The sequence below is a fragment of the Mirounga leonina genome, unplaced genomic scaffold, assembly GCF_011800145.1.
Source record: "Mirounga leonina isolate KUSES-001 unplaced genomic scaffold, KU_Mleo_1.0 Mir_93, whole genome shotgun sequence".
In the NCBI taxonomy this organism is placed as follows: Eukaryota; Metazoa; Chordata; class Mammalia; order Carnivora; family Phocidae; genus Mirounga; species Mirounga leonina.
This window is the reverse complement of record NW_023270854.1, coordinates 57111608-57131794: the sequence shown is the minus strand read 5'-3', so window position 1 is coordinate 57131794 and position 20187 is coordinate 57111608. Positions and strand designations below refer to the sequence as shown.

General features: G+C 41.7%; 1 protein-coding gene across 3 annotated transcripts in view; it reads right to left on the bottom strand.

Moving 5' to 3' along the window:
* The window catches only part of PTPRM (protein tyrosine phosphatase receptor type M), an 806716-nt gene that overhangs the window by 52072 nt on the left and 734457 nt on the right, over positions 1 to 20187 (bottom strand). For all 3 annotated transcript variants that reach the window (XM_034995810.1, XM_034995812.1, XM_034995813.1), the window contains one exon: positions 13064 to 13161. In XM_034995810.1, the coding sequence (XP_034851701.1) occupies positions 13064 to 13161 (98 nt within the window). The remainder of the gene's footprint in view (positions 1 to 13063; positions 13162 to 20187) is intronic.

Genomic DNA, 20187 nt, shown 5'->3' with positions numbered 1-20187 from the left:
GCTGAGCTCCTAACATTCTTCCAGTAGATTTCCCTTTGGTTTAAATTAGCCTGAGTTGATTTCTGTTGCATATAATCAAAGGACCCTGATGGGTCATCCCTCTGAAACTACTCAGGCAGAAGGTCACCAAAGACCTTTTCCTTGTTATATCCAGTGGCTAGTTTTCTGCCTTTAGATTACATCCTCTCTTTCTGCAGCATCTCCTCTGTGTCCCTTTCTCCATGTCACTCTCACTCAGTCCTTCAGAGCACATCCAGCTCTCTGTGCTAAAGCATTCATTTACTCCATGTTCATTTTGAACACATTTCTGCCATTTCCCTTAGGGGCCCGTGGTTCCCTCTTCCTAGAGCACCCTTCTCTCCCTTCTTTGCTGATGAAATCCTAGTTGCTCCTCCACACTCAGCCCCATGCACTTCCTCTGGGAAGCATTTATTGACAAACCCCTCCAACCTCAGCTCTCAGGCTGATGAGGGGCCTCTGGTAGGAACTACAAGAGCATTCTGAAACCTCTGTCTTAGACAGAGGTTTGCTTCCCCATTCCTGTGGACATGCTTAATTTATCTTTGTAGCTCCAGCCTCTTGTGTCTATACACACTGTTGGGTGTATACCCCTGGCTCGTTTCCTGAAGGAATTCCCTCCCACCTGTATGTGCTTTCCTGTCCACTCGCCCCTTTCAAAACTTGTACCTTCAATCTTTGCTTCCAATTGCATCTTCTTTTCAGACTCCCAATTATGCTCATGTCTACCCTACCACCACCGCCACCACCCACACACTCAGCCCCACAGATGCATGTCCCCCCCCGCCCCCCGCAGTGTGAGCACATCCTGAGCTTTGCTTACCTCTAGGTGCTGCTCCATCTCTTTCCTTTGATTTACTTCTCCAAGAACAAGCTACTCTACTGTCCTTACCACACACAGAGCCACTGTTCCATCGCCACTGCATTCATGGTTATCACACCACCTAAACCTGGTGTGTACCAAAGACGGGGCGGGAGGTGCCCTGTGGAATTGTGGAGAGAACATGGGCTTTGGAATGAAACATTCTAGACATTCCAGCTCTGTGCCCTTGGCCAAATTATTTCTCACTGAGCTGTAGTTTGCTAACTTTGAAAATAGAAATCTTCATATGTATCTTAGAGGGTGACCATGATAACTAAAATAAATAAGGCTTGTTCAGTCATTTAGCAGAATGCTTGGCACAGAATAGGTGCTCAATACATTTTGTTGTTTACCTATCTTACCCCTGAGGTACCTGGCCTCTCTGCAGCTTTTGTCAACACTGCTTACCTTCTCCTTCTCATTGAAACTGTATCAACTCTTACTCAGGATTCTGGGGTCTCTTAGTGCTTGCCTTATTTCTCTGGTACATCATATTCAGTCTCCATTCTGAGCTCTTCTTTCCCTGTCTGCCTCTAAATATAGATATTCTCTGGTGCTCTGTCTTCACTTCTGCTCTTCTTTCTCTCTCTGTTTTTTCCCATAAATGCCATGCTTCTGTTATAGTGGTTATCACTTTGCATTTTAACTTTTTTGTTTGCCTGTCTTTCTATCCCTTAGGTCATGTCATATCTTTTCATCTTGCTATCCCCAGTCTTGCCCAAAGGCTAGCACATAGTAGATGCTCAGTAAACGAAGGGAGAATCACACATTTCATAGTTAGTCTGTATGTCTTTCTGGAAAGCCCCTATTGTTCATTCAGTGTCCCAAACTCAGCATGTCCAAAATGAATCATGTTGATTCCTTCTAAAGCCGGCTTTTCTTTTTTTGGAGGGGAGGGGTAGAGAGAAGGGTTACTCTTCTTGGTTAATATTCTTCACATCAATCCAAGTCATAATGGTAGAAACCTTGTTCACACTTCAGTTCTTTTCCCTTATTAGCATCCCCAGGTAACACCCAAATTGTGTGTCTCCCATAAATTCCCAATGCCACTGCCACAACTCAAGTCCATGTCATCTCTCACCAAGAGTCTTGCTCCAACCTGACTTGTCTCCATGCCTTCTGTCTCCTTTCTAACCCTTTCTGCAGTGGCTGCTAGAACTGTCTTTCAACAACACTAATTAGAACATATGATTCACCAGCTTGATGCCTTCCATTACAACAAACACGCCACCACTCCCTGCGTCTACCTTTTCCTCCTCCTAGGGAGGCCACAGCTAGCCTTCCAGCCTCAGTTAGCTGCCCTTCTGCATCAGCCCTCACAGCTACATCAGACCACTTGCTCTTTCCCATTGTTCCATTTGCTCCCTTTCTCTGTGTTTTTCCTACAGTGGTTACGGCCCTGTTTCTCCCAACAGACCCAGCTCTTCGCTGTGTTCTCCGTGATGTCTCTTATGTTTCCTCAGGCAGAATTAGCTCTGCACTGGTGCTGTCATCCTTGTGACTCACATGTATTATAGCTCATTGCTTAAATGGTTTCCTATTACATTTTTATGTTCCTTGAGGACAAGTGCATCACAAACATCTTTGTATCTCTTAGTGCCATGGATACAGTAGGTGTATCATTGGAGATGTCGTGTTAGAAAGAGAGTAGAAAGCCTACTTTTGGGTTAATTTGTGAATAAGACAAAGTGGGCTCTTTTGTTAGTTTTCTAACATTTTAAAGAGGGGGACTGAGAAAACCTTTGGGCAGCGAAAACCTCAAAAGTTCAGTGGGGCAGCTAGGGAGTCATCCTTCCTGGAGGAGCAGACTGGCATGGCGGGGTCAACAGAGGGTCCCTCTCCTGCTGCTGAGAGCTCAGTACCAGTTAGTGCCTTGCTTCCTGGGTGGTACGCTGGGGGCAGGTGCCATGAGGTGTGGCAGTGTCTGGGTGGGAATCATCACAGGCTAGAGTACCGACGTTGCTCCTTTTTCCCTAGTTTTGCATTAAAGTTATGGAGGGAGGTAAGGCTTGAATTGGCTACATTAATATGATCGTTGAGATGGCTGATGGTAGATTGAAATGGTGAGGAATGTTTGTTGAACGAGTATAAGTAAATCAAAGGCTAATACTATAATTACCCAGGTCACAAAATATCACTCTTAAATATCCAGTTCATTAAAAAAGACCTATGAAAGGCAATAATGAGAGTTCAAGACAGAAAAACTGTAGTAATGGCCATAAAAAGATTTGTCTCTTCCCTTTTAGGTATGAGTTTGATGTCTTAGAATAACTTGAGAGATTTTGTACAAATATTGTTGGTGTTTTGTACTGTTAGGCATTACCTAGGTTATTCCTACTATCAAACATTATTTCCACATTTTATAAAGGGGCAACCTTGCCTCTCTCTTGCTTCTTCCATTGATCCTGGATCTGGTGGCTTTTGGAGAGAAGCAGATGTTCTTTGTTGTACCTGACAGGGGCACTTGGAATCTTAATATACCTTGCATGTGAATTAGAGAGTTAATTCTGACATTTAGTGTTCATCTTAAGCTTCTTTCTTTTGTTACTCTTTTAGTAACTAATGTGAAAGAAATCCCAAGTCAACCTCTCTGGGTTGATAATAATCTTTAATGCATCCATTTTGGTGGTTCCATGCATCCTCTACATTGATAGAGGTTAACATCTCTGGCCTTGACTTCTCTTAGCTCCAAAACACTTTATCACCTGTTATCAGAACTCTTCAGAGCAACTCAAAAATAATTTTCCTACATGACTATGAGAAATCATTTGGATTTTTAATAAACACATTCTAATGAGGTCTTCATAAAACTGACTAAATATGTTTAGAAATCATTAGCTTAAATTACCAGTGCAAAAATCTCCTTTGGGAGTCCCACAGATTTCGTTATAAGATTTTTGGCAGATGGATTAGTATAACAACACAACAGAGTTTCTGCATCTCCACACAAACGGTGTAAATGGGAATGCCTGGGAAACAGGCGACTGGATAAAAAGCTCAATGTCCCTCAGGTGGGTTCATTAAAGAGTGAAAACAATCACAACACATTCCGGAGCAATTTAAATGCCAGGTGTGCAGCCGGCAGGTGCCAGGGAAACTGACAAGGGTCCCTTCCCAGAACATACGGGCTGAAAGGCGATGCACGGTGGTGACAAGGAAGTCTTAGATAATGACAGGTCCTGGCAGCTGTACCGGGGACCCCGCTGGAGGGAAGTGCAGTGTCTGTGTCTTCGGCACCAGGTGCTACTAACAGGGAGGGCTTCCCAGGGGCTCCAGCACCGGCAATTACAGCCGCCTAATGCAGAGCGCTTTGGGGCAAAAATCAGGGGAAAGCGGGTTCCCAGCTCTGACTTAATGAATCAGCAGCAAGCCTGTGTAAACAAACACATATCTGCCTAGCTCATGCCTAATTCATGAAGGACACACCATGTGCAGTAAACATGGTAAGTAGGTAGTTGCTGCCCTTAAAAACCATGTCATTTTGATTTTTTTCGGCAGTTTGTTCTTGCTGTTTTTAAGCATGGAAAATGGGGAAGTAATCTCTAAACAAATGTGCGGGATTAACAATGGGAAGTAGCTTGGGAAAAGGGTAGTGCATTTTCCTGGAGGGAATGTGACCTCTTGTCAAAACCCCCAAATCATGCCAGGCATTTCAAGGACAGATGCCATTAAATTCATTACTAATTGAAGGCGGACCCATCCATGGGAGCTGACGGGTAACGAGGTGAGCATTCTTCAGAGCTGACCACATTCCCACAAACCTGGTAAGGATTTGGAAGGATTTTTTTTTTTTTAATAAGCTTACCAGACCTAAAATTATTGAGTTCCTTTAAGCCTATGGGCTTTCATTTATGGTTAACCCTGAAACCTAGTCATCCTCTCCCCTGCATACTTTAAAAAAAAATTTTTTTATTGTTATGTTAGTCACCATACATTACATCATTAGTTTTAGATGTGGTGTTCCATGATTCATTGTTTGTGCATAACACCCAGTGCTCCATCCCCTGCATACTTTTTTTAATAAAGATTTTATTTATTTATCTGACAGAGAGATAGAAAGCACAGATAGAGTGGCAGGCAGAGGGAGAGGGAGAAGCAGGCTCTCCGCCGAGCAGTGAGCCTGACGTGGGGCTCGATCCCAGGGCCCTGGGATCATGACCCGAGCTGAAGGCAGACGCGTAACCAACTGAGCAACTCAGGCGCCACTCCCCTGCATACTTTTAAAAGCTGGGATTTCCATGGTTACTTGTCCGAAGGAATAGTTTCCACCCCAAGAACCAAAATGACTATCCTATATGGGGTGGGTCCAAGTGCCTGATGGAAGGAACAGACCACCACTGCATGGCCTTTATTTTTTCTTTTTCCAAAGCCAGGTGACTCAAAATGCAAATGCAAATATGTGCAATTTGAGGTGGTGAATAACTTTTAAGGAGTATGGTCACGGCGAAAATAAGGCACCGTGCCAGCAGTTTCCAGTTCTCTCTCTCCTTATCGTCCACAGGCAGTCAGCAGGTATTTGTGAAATGAACGCAGGATTCAGAATCCACCATACATTTCGGGGAAAGAAACCCACGTACACGAAAACAGAGATCTTCTTTAGCCTAGCTCTTCCATGTTAACCTAGCATAGGCTAATTGCTCTCTGACACTGAGTTGGAGGAAATCTCCTTCATTCATTTCATTGGGCAGTTACTGAGTGCCAGAAGGCAGAGACCAAAAATTCTGGTGGTGTGGAACACTTATTTTTCAGGAGTCATTACTGCTTTCACAGCAAAAGAATGGGATGAAAAAGATAACTATAGACATCACTGTAGGTCTTAGGTTTGTTGGTGGAAAGGTAAGAGTGACACTAATACCTATATTTACGAAGTCCTCAGAATGGGCTGGGAATTTCTCTAACCACCTGACGCATAGAAATTCACTTAATGTTTACAAGAACCCTATGAAGCAGGTGCCATGACATCCCCACTGCCCAGGTGAGAGGTGGGTGGCAGAGAGGTTGGGTGGCCCCTTCTAGGCCAGGTATCCAGTGAGCACCTGCCACCCCAGTCTCTAAGCCAGCTCCCCTGCTCTGTGTTCCAGCAGAGGGAACTGAAAGTCAAGAAACAGTTTTTGTACTTTCGGGACATAAAATATTGCTTTGTAAGTTTTTATACTTCACGTATTGGTCTCCTGGTATCTATCCCATTGTCTTATCACATTATATCCTTTATCGTACAGAAAGTTTTCCATTTTAATATAAGGTCAGATGTCCCTGTTCTTTCCTTAGAACATTGAACCTTTGGTATCTTTGAAACATTCTTTAAAAAAAAAAGGTCATAAATATTTTCCTTCATATTTTCTTCTAAAAGTTTTATTTTATTTTTATTTTTCTAAAAGATTTTATTTATTTTTTGACAGAGAGAGAGACAGCGAGAGAGGGAACACAAGCTTGGGGAGTGGGGGAGAGGGAGAAGCAGGCTTTCTGTGGAGCAGGGAGCCCGATGCAGGGCTTGATCATGGCCCGAGCCAAAGGCAGATGTTAACGACTGAGCCACCCAGGCGCCCCTCTTCTAAAAGTTTTAAAGCTTAATTTACAGTTAACTTAAGTTTTAAAGCTTAATTTAAAGCTTTATTTGGTATTCATTTTTGGATGTTTTATGATTTTTTCTTTTTTGTCCATATGAATAACCAAATGTCCCAACTCAACTGATTGCAAAGCTCATGCTTTCTCCACATATGGCCATAGTCAACATCTGGTCTATTTTGACCTGTTGGTCTGTTTCTCTCTTCCCAATCTGTGGGACTTATAATTTTCTATTTTCCTATGTCCTTGGCTGGTTTTGATGTCAAGGTTATACTAGTCTCCTAAAATAAAGTGGGGGAGCAGTCTTGCTTTATCTCTTCTCTTCAAATAATTTTTATAAGATCCAGATTCTCCATTCCTTGAAATATTTAGTAGAACACACCTGTAAATACATTTGGGACTGGTGCTTTTCCATGGGTCAGTTTTTAACCATAATTCACTTTTAAATTAATGTCTGTTCAGAATTTCTGTTTATTTTTGAGTAAGTGTTGGAAAATCATATTTGTTAAGAAACTTACCTAACTTATGTCAATTTCAAATTTATTGTTAGTTACTATATTATCTATTAGGATAAAAGAATCTTTATCCTATTCCAAATATCAAGAGCTTTTGGCTTTTTATTTTTTACTTCAGATTGCCAGATGTCTGTCTAGTTCATGAATCTTTTCACAAAGCCTTTTTGATTCTGTTGATTTTTTATTATTGTTTCTTTGCTTTTTACTTAATAATTATCTGCTCTTCTATTTATTATGTCCTCTTTTCTTTAGTTGTACTCTGTTCTTCACATATCTTCTTGAATTAGATGCTTAGTCTCTCTCCTTTTCTAACAACATTTAAAACATATACATCCTTTTAGGTACTATTTTATTTGCACCCTATAAGTTTACTCTCTGATACTTCTTTTTTTTTAATTTATTTTTTATTTCTTTATTTTTTTTATTCTTATGTTAATCCCCATACATTACATCATTAATTTTAGATGAAGTGTTCCATGATTCATTGTTTGTGCATAACACCCAGTGCTCCATGCAGAATGTGCCCTCCTCAATACCCACCACCAGGCTAACCCATCCTCCCACCCCCCTCCCCTCTAGAACCCTGTTTGTTTTTCAGAGTCCATCGTCTCTCATGGTTCGTCTACCCCTCCGATTTCCCCCGCTTCATTCTTCCCCTCCCGCTACCTTCTTCTTTTTTTTTTCTTAACATATATTGCATTATTTGTTTCAGAGGTACAGATCTGAGATTCAACAGTCTTGCACAATTCACAGCACTTACCAGAGCACACACCCTCCCCAGTGTCTATCACCCAGTCACCCCATCCCTCCCACCCCACCCCCCACTCCAGCAACCCTCAGTTTGTTTCCTGCGATTAAGAATTCCTCATATCAGTGAGATCATATGATACATGTCTTTCTCTGTTTGACTTATTTCACTCAACATAATACCCTCCAGTTCCATCCACGTCGTTGCAAATGGCAAGATCTCAATTCCTTTTGATGGCTGCATAATATTCCATTGTATATATATACCACTTCTTCTTTATCCATTCATCTGTCGATGGACATCTTGGCTCTTTCCACAGTTTGGCTATTGTGGACATTGCTGCTATAAACATCGGGGTGCACGTACCCCTTCATATCCCTACTTTTGTATCTTTGGGGTAAATACCCAGTAGTGCAATTGCTGAATCATATGGTAGCTCTATTTTCAACTTTTTGAGGAACCTCCATACTGTTTTCCAGAGTGGCTGCACCACCTTGCATTCCCACCAACAGTGTAGGAGGGTTCCCCTTTCTCTGCATCCCCGCCAACATCTGTTGTTTCCTGACTTGTTAATTTTAGCCATTCTGACTGGTGTGAGGTGCTATCTCACTGAGGTTTTGATTTGGATTTCCCTGATGCTGAGCGATATTGAGCACTTTTTCATGTGTCTGTTGGCCATTTGGATGTCTTCTTTGGAAAAACGTCTGTTCATGTCTTCTGCCCATTTCTTGATTGGATTCTTTGTTCTTTGGGTGTTGAGTTTGATGAGTTCTTTATAGATTTTGGATACTAGCCCTTTATCTGATATGTCATTTGCAAATATCTTCTCCCATTCTGTCGGTTGTCTTTTGGTTTTGTTGACTGTTTCCTTTGCTTTGCAAAAGCTTTTTATCTTGATGAAGTCCCAATAGTTCATTTTTGCCCTTGCTTCCCTTGCCTTTGGCGATGTTTCTAGGAAGAAGTTGCTTCGGCTGAGGTCAAAGAGGTTGCTGCCTGTGTTCTCCTTTAGGATTTTGATGGACTCCTGTCTCACATTGAGGTCTTTCAACCATTTGGAGTCTATTTTTGTGTGTGGTGTAAGGAAATGGTCCAGTTTCATTCTTCTGCATGTGGCTATCCAATTTTCCCAACACCATTTGTTGAAGAGACTGTCTTTGTTCCATTGGACATTCTTTCCTGCTTTGTCAAAGATGAGTTGACCATAGAGTTGAGGGTCCATTTCTGGGCTCTCTATTCTGTTCCATTGATCTATGTGTCTGTTTTTGTGCCAGTACCATACTGTCTTGATGATGACAGCTTTGTAATAGAGCTGGAAGTCTGGAATTGTGATGCTGCCGGCTTTGCTTTTCTTTTTCAACATTCCTCTGGCTATGCGGGGTCTTTTCTGGTTCCATACAAATTTTAGGATTATTTGTTCCATTTCTTTGAAAAAAGTGGATGGTATTTTGATGGGGATTGCATTGAATGTGTAGATTGCTCTAGGTAGCATTGACATCTTCACAATATTTGTTCTTCCAATCCATGAGGATGGAACGTTTTTCCATTTCTTTGTGTCTTCCTCAATTTCTTTCATGAGTATTTTATAGTTTTCTGAGTACAGATCCTTTGTCTCTTTGGTTAGATTTATTCCTAGGTATCTTATGGTTTTGGGTGCAATTGTAAATGGGATGGACTCCTTAATTTCTCTTTCTTCTGTCTTGTTGTTGGTGTATAGTAATGCCACTGATTTCTGTGCATTGATTTTATATCCTGCCACTTTACTGAATTCCTGTATGAGTTCTAGCAGTTTTGGGGTGGAGTCTTTTGGGTTTTCCACATAAAGTATCATATCATCTGCAAAGAGTGAGAGTTTGACTTCTTCTTTGCCGATTTGGATACCTTTGATTTCTTTTTGTTGCCTGATTGCTGTGGCTAGGACTTCCAATACTATGTTGAATAGCAGTGGTGATAGTGGACATCCCTGCCGCGTTCCTGACCTTAGGGGGAAAGCTCTCAGTTTTTCCCCATTGAGAATGATACACATTCTTCTCTAGTGCCCATGGAACATTCTCCAGAATCAGTCACATCCTAGGTCATAAATCAGGTCTCAACCAGTACCAAAAGATTGGGATCATTCCCTGCCTATTTTCAGACCACAATGCTTTGAAACTAGAACTCAATCACAAGAGGAAAGTCGGAAAGAACTCAAATACATGGAGGCTAAAGAGCATCCTACTGAAGAATGAATGGGTCAACCAGGAAATTAAAGAAGAATTAGAAAAATACATGGAAACCAATGAAAATGAAAACACAACTGTTCAAAATCTTTGGGATGCAGCAAAGGCAGTCCTAAGAGGAAAGTATATAGCAATACAAGCCTTTCTCAAGAAACAAGAAAGGTCTCAAGTACACAACCTAACCCTACACCTAAAGGAGCTGGAGAAAGAACAGCAAATAAAGCCTAAACCCAGCAGGAGAAGAGAAATCATAAAGATCAGAGCAGAAATCAATGAAATAGAAACTAAAAGAACAGTAGAACAGATCAATGAAACTAGGAGCTGGTTCTTTGAAAGAATTAACAAGATTGATAAACCCCTGGCCAGACTGATCAAAAAGAGAAGAGAAATGACCCAAATCAACAAAATCATGAATGAAAGAGGAGAGATCACAACCAACATCAAAGAAATACAAACAATTATAAGAACATATTATGAGCAACTCTATGCCAGCAAATTAGATAACCTGGAAGAGATGGATGCATTCCTAGAGATGTATCAACTACCAAAACTGAACCAGGATGAAATAGAAAACCTGAACAGACCTATAACCACTAAGGAAATTGAAGCAGTCATCAAAAATCTCTCAAAAAACAAAAGCCCAGGGCCAGATGGCTTCCCAAAGGAATTCTACCAAACATTTAAAGAAGAATTAATACCTATTCTTCTGAAACTGTTCCAAAAAATAGAAATGGAAGGAAAACTTCCAAACTCATTTTATGAGGCCAGCATTACCTTGATCCCAAAACCAGACAAAGACCCCATCAAAAAAGGAGAATTACAGGCCAATATCCCTGATGAACATGGATGCAAAAATTCTCACCAAAATACTAGCCAATAGGATCCAACAGTACATTAAAAGGATTATTCACCATGACCAAGTGGGATTTATCCCTGGGCTGCAAGGTTGGTTCAACATCCGCAAATCAATCAATGTGATACAATACATTAACAAAAGAAAGAACAAGAATCATATGATCCTCTCAATAGATGCAGAAAAAGCTTTTGACAAAGTACAGCATCCTTTCTTGATCAAACCTCTTCAAAGTATAGGGATCGAGGGTACATGCCTCAATATCATAAAAGCCATCTATGAAAAATCTCTGATACTTCTTTATTCATGGTTCGAACTATGTTCTGATTTATATCAGGGCATTTTACTTTGACCCATGCGTTGGTGGAAGTGCTTTCTCATGCAGATCCTCAGTGAAGACTGATCTACCTCCTTTTTACTTCCCGGTTCTGGTGCCTGGCTGGCTTTCCTCCTTCTGCCTCCCTCCACCTTCCCCTGGACAGTCCTTTCTCTGAGTGTCTACCTTTTGTGGCAGCCTCAGTTCAAATTCCTAGTCCTGCACAGGCCTAAGACATTATCTCCTGTTCTCAGTGGGCTGTAAAACCCAAGATCCATGATTGTGAAGGTTGAGGCCCGCCCCGCACTCCCTCCAAGACTGACCCTCCCCACGCACCCAGCCTCCAGAGAATAGTGGCTGTGTCCACTCTCTGTCTGGTCCTCATTCTTCTGGTTTCTAGTAGTTTCCTTTTTTGAGAGCTAAGCTAAACATTTTTAACATATATATTTACATTTACAGGTGATTTATATGTATATTACATACAAACATATGAAAACACATATTTATATTTTATCTAGAATTTCTAGATGTTCGTAGGACGAGGGTTTTCAGATTATTTAGTTTGCTATTTTTGCTAGCATTCTAAGTATCTCCCACTTCTTAATGTCTCTCTTCTTGAGTTGCATCTCCTGATACTTCTGAAAATCCTTTTTTGGAAAGAGCTTTATTGAAGTGTAATTGATATACAATTACAACATACAATGCTTCATGGGTATAACTTGGTGAGTTTCGACATATGCGTACATCCTGATGGCATCACTATAATCAAGGTAATAGACATATCCAATGCCTCCCCAAGTTTCCTGTGTCCCTTTGTTGTTTCATTTTTTGTAAGAACACTCAACATGAAATGTACCCTCCTAACAAAGTAGGTGCACAAAACCATACTGTTAACTATATAAGCACTATTTTCCCCAGCAGATCTCCAGAACTTACTCATCTTGTGTAACTGAAACTTTGTACCCACTGAACATCAACTCCACATTTCTCCCTCCTCCCAGCTCTTGGCAACCACCACGGTATCCTCTGCTTCTATGAATGTGACTATTTTGGATAATTCATGTAAGTAGAATCATGTATTTTGTGACTGGCTTATTTCACTTGACATGATGTCCTCCAGGTTCATCCACATTGTTGTAAATGGCAGGATTTCCTCATTTTTTAAGGCTGACTGAGAATCTTAAGAAACAACCCCTGGATGGCGTCTGCCCCCACATTTCACTTCTAGGCTTAATCTCCAGGCTTCCCTTGCTGCTGAGGGTCAATCTCAGAAGGTCAACCTTCTCTAAGAAGTAAAGGGTTCTTGAGTGGAACAGAGCTATGGACCCTACTATAAAACAAAGCAACTGCACCCTGTGTATTTTCTCATTTTTAAATTTCACTTTGGAAATAATCCCACCACTACCGAGGTCATAACTATGGAAGCATTTCCTGGTTAAACAAAAATAGCTCTCATTACCAGTTCCTCCAGACAAAGTAGTACAAGACTTTGGGCACAGATGATGATCTCTGTTTTACAGGTTAAGAAACAGAGGACCAGGAAAGGAAAAAGTAAGCAAGAGGAGATGCGGGAATGCCCTGCTAATGATTGCACCCAGTGCTGTACACTGTTTTTAGAGTCAATTTTCCCGAGTTAGAATGCAGTCATGTCTAATGCAGCACCCATTGAGTTTTGACACCCAACAACAAGTGTTCGTGCTTAGAGGTGTTTTTGTGTGCTCAATATAGCCAGATAACAACTGCTTTTAAATCTTGAGTGCCTTTCCTGTCTGTTGCTATCACAACAAATGAAAGCAATTCAGTCTATGTTTACTGATAATTTATAAGCAAGTGCAGCAAGCGATAGGAGGCAGTGCAGTAGTTCATGATTTCTGGAGTACACATGATACTTCAAAAGCCTATTCTTGCCTTACTTCACGTTACCAGCTGAGCAAGGAACACGTGGCGGTGTATGTGGAGAGCCGACTTACCCTTCCCACTTCCACGAGGTTGGTGACCATTATGATGCTTGCGGTGTTTTCGTGCCACACCATCCTCCAGAAGTCATAGATGGTCTCTTGCATTGGTCCTGCAGCAAAATGGAACATAGGCCTTTTTTTTTTTTTTATAAGTTTGCAACTGGAAAATTTCCGGGGCTTGCAAGTAAACTGACTAATATCCATAGGCAGTCCCCTCACTCTTATAGATGACTTGGCTCTCCTTTCTAGTGTTGATGCAAATGGGGACTCTTTCTCAAACAGCACCTACAGAAATACTGAATTTTTCATTCATGGTTGAATTTTCTCATGTCATCAAACGTATTTGCATTTGAGCTCTTTCTACCCCTCTTAAACTACTGCTGTGAAAGAAAGTTATTTCTCCATCATTTAGCTATTTATCTCCATAATACTCAAGAGTGAAATTTTTAAAAAGTGGGTAACATTACTCTTCCTGCTAACAACTGGCAGATATCCCAGGGAAATGGCAGAAAGAATGAAATGAGCCTCTATAGGAAAAATGGCCTTTTCTTGTTTCTATATTTTTCTTATTCTGTGCTGTCAGAGTAATCCTTTTTTTTTTCACCTGACTTCCAAAAGTGAGAGAGAAATTAGACTTTTAAGCAGTTGTACTTCCTGTCACTGAACATGATCAGCATCTTGGGCTCAGCTCTTGGGATCTGAGTATTCAAAAGCTCTTTCTTATGGACTGGGAAGAAAAAGGGGAGACAGGCATTATAAAACGTCATTTCTATAGGCACTAGCAGGTACAGGAAGTTGGAATATAAAATTTCTTTGAATCCAGATTTGTAAAAACCCTAATCTCTACCTTATGCTCATGCATATTTGAGGGTGTAAGCATCACAGTATAAATCTTTATAAGACAAGCAGAAATGCAAGGAAATGAGAGGAGTATAACTTCAAAGGCATGAGAGTCCCATGATACGTGTGGAATCATACAAATGTTCAGGCACATGCTGGGACCAGGACCCAATCGTACCATAGGATCTTGACATTGCAGATTACTGGATTTGAAGCTCAAATATTTGGATTTGAGATTTGCCTCTGTCTTTTAACTGGCTGTGTGATTTTGGACAAGTTAGCCACCGTGAGCTTCAGTGTCATCATCGTTCTTTATCTACATACTGATTTCAATACACTTCTCAGGGTTATTTTGAGGGTCCATGGAGTTAACGCATACTCAGGCATTTTATAAATAGCAGAGCATTAGAACAAAGGCAAGGTGTGTTTAAAGATATTTATGAATGGTCCTTCCTTGGCTAAGGTTTGGACACTGAGCAATGGTGGCATACCTGGGGGCCCCCTTCAATCACCTTCCATTCATCTTGACCAATTATCAGCTGGTTCTTGTGTAATTTTTCTTCTCCTGCTTTGCCATCAAAACCTCCTTCCCATCTGTCCACAACACAAGCTTCTGTCATTCCTCCTCGCTGCTCTGACTACACACTCACTTTTCCCGTGAAAACTGACTCCACCTCCTGATGTCTCTGAGGCTCGTCCCTTTATAGGACCATGCACGCCACCTCTCACAAAGCTGTGCCTGTCATTTCAGCCCATGTCCCTTGGCATGTGTGTGCCATTCTCTTGATGTATGGGCTGAAGATTTCAATGACTTCAATCTAAGGTTACAGAGGGGACAAGTAAACATTGGATCTTCTCTATTACTACCTTTCTAGCTCGTGGAAAGGAACATTCACAGCTTGTCACTTATTCACAAGAAAAAAAAATACCCCGAGTCTATCTTTGTGTAAACAGATAGTCTTCCCAGCATACCCTCCAAACAAAGGGGTAGCCCAGACACTTTCTGCTTCCTTCACTAGATACACAGGCCTGTGCCACCTACTCTGAAAGTTCCAGAAACGGTTCTGATGACAATGGTTATAGTGGATGAATCAGATACTCCAGCATCATGGAAGGCATGTGCCTACAGAAGAAAAACTATCTCTCTCTTCAGTGCCCGAGATGAGTCACCCCAGAGATATTCCAGGCTCAGGGCAAGTTCCCAAGTGCAGCTCACTTACCCTTTCTTAGCTTTAGATTCCCTTGTGATTACTTCATTCCAGTTCCCCCTGGAGGGAAACATGGCTGTTATGGTTTACAATTTCCTTAGTGTGTTTACCTGGGACATGGCAGGAGCTCAATGAATAAATGAATCAGTCTGTATACATATGTATAAACTGTATTATTTATTATTAAAATCTATCTAAATATTAAATAATATTAATATATCATATATGCACGAATCCCCTCCTCGACTGATGTTTTGGAGATTATCTGTAGAAGCTGGAAAGCACATCGGTTTTACTCCTTTCCAATTCATTGAAAGTCGGGGGGCATCTTTTGCAAGGGTCTCTTCAGAATGAGAGTGATAATCATGCAGGCCTCAGAATGCTGTGATGGAACTGCTACCAACCACTAAGCAAATCACTCCTCTGTTTCCCAGACTCAACGCTTTGTATCTCAACTCAGCCCATTTCCCTAGGTAACCAGAATACAGTCCTGGCCTCCAGTAACTGTTCTCTACTGAGGACCATGGTTCTCAACTCTGGCTGCATATGTGTGCAGCTTTTAAAAAGTTCTTAGATCCCCTAGTTCCACCTACATCATTGCAAATGGCAAGATGACATTCTTTTTGATGGCTGAGTAATATTCCTTTGTGTATATATATACCACATCTTCTTTATCCATTTGTCTGTTAATGGACATCTGGGCTCTTTCCATATTCTGGCTATTGTTGATAGTGCTGCTATAAACATTGGGGTGCAGGTGCCCCTTTGAATCACTATGTTTGTATCCTTTGGGTAAATATCTAATAGTGCAATTGCTGGGTCATAGGGCAGCTCTATTTTTAACTTTGAGGAACCTCCATACTCTTTTCCAGAGTGGCTGTACCAGCTTGCATATGCTAAGTGAAATAAGTCAGTCAGAGAAAGACAAATACTGTATGATTTCACTTGTATGTGGAATTTAAGAAACAAAACAGAGGGTCATAGGGGAAGGGAGGGAAAGATAAAATAAGATGAAATCATAGAGGGAGACAAACCATAAGAGACTCTTAACTCTAGGAAACAAAAAGGTTGCTGGAGAGGAGGAGGGTGGGGAGATGGGTAACTGGGTGATGGGCATTAAGGAGGGCACGTGATGTAATGAGCACTGTGCATTATACAAGATTGATGAATCACTGAACTCTACACATCTGAAACTAATAATACACTAATGTTAATTAACGGACTTTAAATAAATAAAATTTAAAAAAATTCTGAGATCCTAACCCAAAAGACTGATTTAATTGGCCTGGGGTGAGGTTAGGTCTGGGTGTGTTTTCATTTCTCTCCTGGTGGAGAACTGCAGATCCACAGCATCAGGAACGTTTGGCGCCATTTTCCAACCTATCAGGTGGTCTCATATGGAGATGTAATGTAATGATTGCTTTGAATCTACTGATGAGTCTAACTTTGTATACCAGCGATTTGAATCAAGGAATCCCATTTCTCTCTGATTTAGAAGGAACTTCACACATAGAATGTCATCTGGGAACATGGCTATACCACCTCACCAAGGGGCTGAGGCAGTTAAGGTGATAAGGTTGTTGTTGTTGTAGTTTTTAATGTTTACATAACTACATATGGGTTATCTTTAAAACAAAGGGCATTTATAAGCTTTAGTGGCTCACTTGGTTGATATAAATGGTAGTCTTGATGATTTTCTTACCTGCTGATGTAAAAAAAAGATTGGAATAGACTAAAAAAAAAACCAATTAGAATAGAAAAGTTAGACCAAAAAAAAAAAAAAAAAGATTGGGATAGAAAAATGAATTAGGTCATTGTTCTATTCAATGCTAAAATCAGGACAGGTATCCAGAAGAACTAAAACAGCTTGGGTTAAGATCTGAAAATGAACTTGAATACAAAGATTATTCTAAGCAGATCCCAGAAAGAAAACAAACAAACAAACCATGCAATGCGAAGGTCCCGAGTCCCCAACACCTCTGATGCGGTTTTGCTTTGGTCTTCCTCATCTCTTCTCCCCTCCCGCCATGGGGTAAGTGCACCGTCAGTATTTGAGAGCAGCCCTTGGTGACACACCACATAACCATCTCCCTGACCTGGTCACGGTGGGAGTTCACCAATAAAACTGCTCGGGGGCGGGCACCAGAGAGTCTTCTTGGCTAATGATTCAAGATATTTTCATGAATGCTCATTCAAATCTTGTTTCTTGTTTTTGTTCTTTTTGGAGGGGGGAAAAAAGAAAAAGGAAGGCACCCCAATTCAAGGTTTTTAAGGCAACATTGGTCAATCCTGTTTTTCTTTTCTCTTTGAAATTAGTCAAATTATTGAATAATATATTTCAAATTATTTCCTGAGACACGGATACATTCTGACTCAGAGATCTATGTCTTCTAACAAAATCAAAAAGCATGCCAGAGGCCGGGGCGGGGTAGGCTTTGCTGATCCCAAGGGCCACTCCCTTTGATTTTGGCAGCTCCTGGTGGGCGTCTGAGAGACCCTGGCCACCAGAAGCCTACAAATGCATGCCCGGGACACAAGGCGGTTACCCTGGCACCCACGCCCTCACAGGGCTAAGATTTGGGGGGAACATCAGTGGAGGATCAGTATTCCTCTGCCTCTGATGTCGGTCTCCCAAAAGCTGGTGTGGCAAACGCCCTTACCATGAGGACAGTAGTAGGTCACTGGGGATCGCTCCCAGGCTGGACAAACGACTCCCAAGACAAGGAATCTACAACAACAGACAATGGACTCTGAAAAACTTCCCTCGCTCCAGGGACCAACAGTGGTGACCCACAGCTGTGGTGACCCACAGCTGCAGTGACCCACAGCCCCGCTGTCTGATTTCTGCAGGCTGTGGCTGTGCCTTACAGATGTTTGTACAATAGGCAAGAAGGTGATTCTCAGCAGTCGTCCCCTCATGGGACTAAAGCATCTGAAAGGTAAGGTCTCGAAATTTCAATATCAGGCCAATAATACATTCCATTTCCCTCACAATAGTTGGCTTACACGGACCTCTGCTGAGAAGAAAATGTACGTGGGGGCCATTCTGACCACCAACAAGCCTGGAAGGAACAGCAACAACAAAAAGGTCAGGGAGGACTAGAGCACAATTAAAAAAAATGAAAGGCAATGAAAAGCATAAGTGAAAGCCGCTCAAGGATGGGCTCCATTGTGTTCAGATGAGTTCTCTAGTTCGTGGGAAGTGAGAGATATTAAAAATCATCATTTCAAATCTTGATAGAAGACTTGTATCTCTTCTTTTCACATTCTAATTTCTCTACATTGTGTTTTCTGTGTTACCTAGCGCCGCCCAAGAGGTCAAGGTCCTTAAGCTCATGATGGCATATTAAGAGTTTTTTGAAGGGAAGAAAGGTAGTACACATTCAAATTGCGATCCATCATAAATAGAATAATACCTAACTTCTTTGGGGCACTTGCTATTGCCCAGGTCTCATGTGAAGTATTTTATGTCTTATCTCATTCAGTTAAAAAATTGCAATCCTATGTAATTGGTGCTATGGTTCTCCCCCATTTTACTGAGAGGAGGGGAGGCCGAGGAAGTCAGGCACATTGTTGAAAGGCACACGACTAGTGGGTTGTCGAGCTGACCTTTGAGGTCTATCCCACCGTGTGACACTGCCTCCGTGCCAATGTCAAAAGCACCCCAGAAGGGTTCTAGCTGACAGGTGTGTGTGTGTGTGTGTGTGTGTGCAGTCATCACAATCTTGGCAAGAAGATAATAGAAGAAAACCCATGTCAACCACCTGAAACTACCTCTTCAAACGTGTTTTTTCTTTTTTCTACCAGGTTGATTCCTGCCTTTAAACCTCCCATGGGTCCCGATGCCACAGAATCAAATCCAACTTCTTGAGCATGGCCAGTCCCAGTCTCTTTCTCCACCACCCCAACCTCTCCTACGTCCTGAGCTGCCCCCACTCAGGAGCATTTCCACAGCAGACGCCCTCCTCCAATTGCTATCATCCTTCTCCTACACAGGTGTCAATTCAAGCCTGCAAGTCCTGTTGTCTCAGCTTGGCCCACTGAAGGTCACCCTGTCAGGCAGGTGTTCTGAGACCTGAGCCATGGCTCCCTGTTTCTTCAGACATTTACAGTCAGTTGTGATGCCAATGTTTTTAATGCACGTCTTCCTTGGTGGTCTGTGAATGTGGACCTGTCCATTCAGGTTACAGTTTCTCTGTGCCCAGTGGTCTTATACCTAGCTTGCTTCCCTCATTCATACCCCCTTGCTGGCCCCTGGTGGGAATTTGAGTGTGCAGCCTGTATCTATAGGTGAGCATTCAGCCTGCTCTGTGCCAGGCACTCCTCAAGGTATAGAAAGGATGCCAAGGTGAGTGATAGAAACATAGCCCCTACTTTCAAGAAGCTTGTACTTGTATAAGGTAGAGATAAGTCAAGAACATATCATCCTCTCATTTAAAGGAAGTAAGTATCCTAAGATACTTGAACTTCAAACTCAGCTATGCGCACCTCTGGAGACACACCGAGATTTTCCATGGGGCACATGACTAGTTTTAAAAGGATTCATTTCTAGATATGTAACTCTACGTGGATGCTACCAAAACTGATCTCCCTGAGAAGGAGCCCCTATGCACAGTGGTCTTTCTCACACTTAACAAAACCCTCACCCATTTCAAATACTACGATGGGTCACTGCTCACGTATACAACCTACAGGTCTGAAACAAAGCAATCGACTGAAATATTGGCTCTGAAAATATACTGGGCTTCCTGCCTTCCTTGTCTGAAACGTATTTCTATTACGGGTAAAATCTGATGTTAGAAATGGGGATATTTTTTTAAATAATAGGAACATTTTATTTCTTACATAATGCCATTCAAACCTGTGCTTGATCATATTAGAGACTGTGGTATTTTGGTTCATGTTGGGATGCTCTGAATTCAGAACACTTGAAGCAGTAGAGGCTAGTAATGTTTATTCTTTTTTTTTTTTTTTTTTTAGAGGGGGAGGAAGGGCAGAGAGAGAGGGAGAGAGAGAATCTTAAGCAGGCTCCATGCTGAGCACAGAGCCTGACTCAGGGCTCCATCTCACAACCCTGAGATCATGACC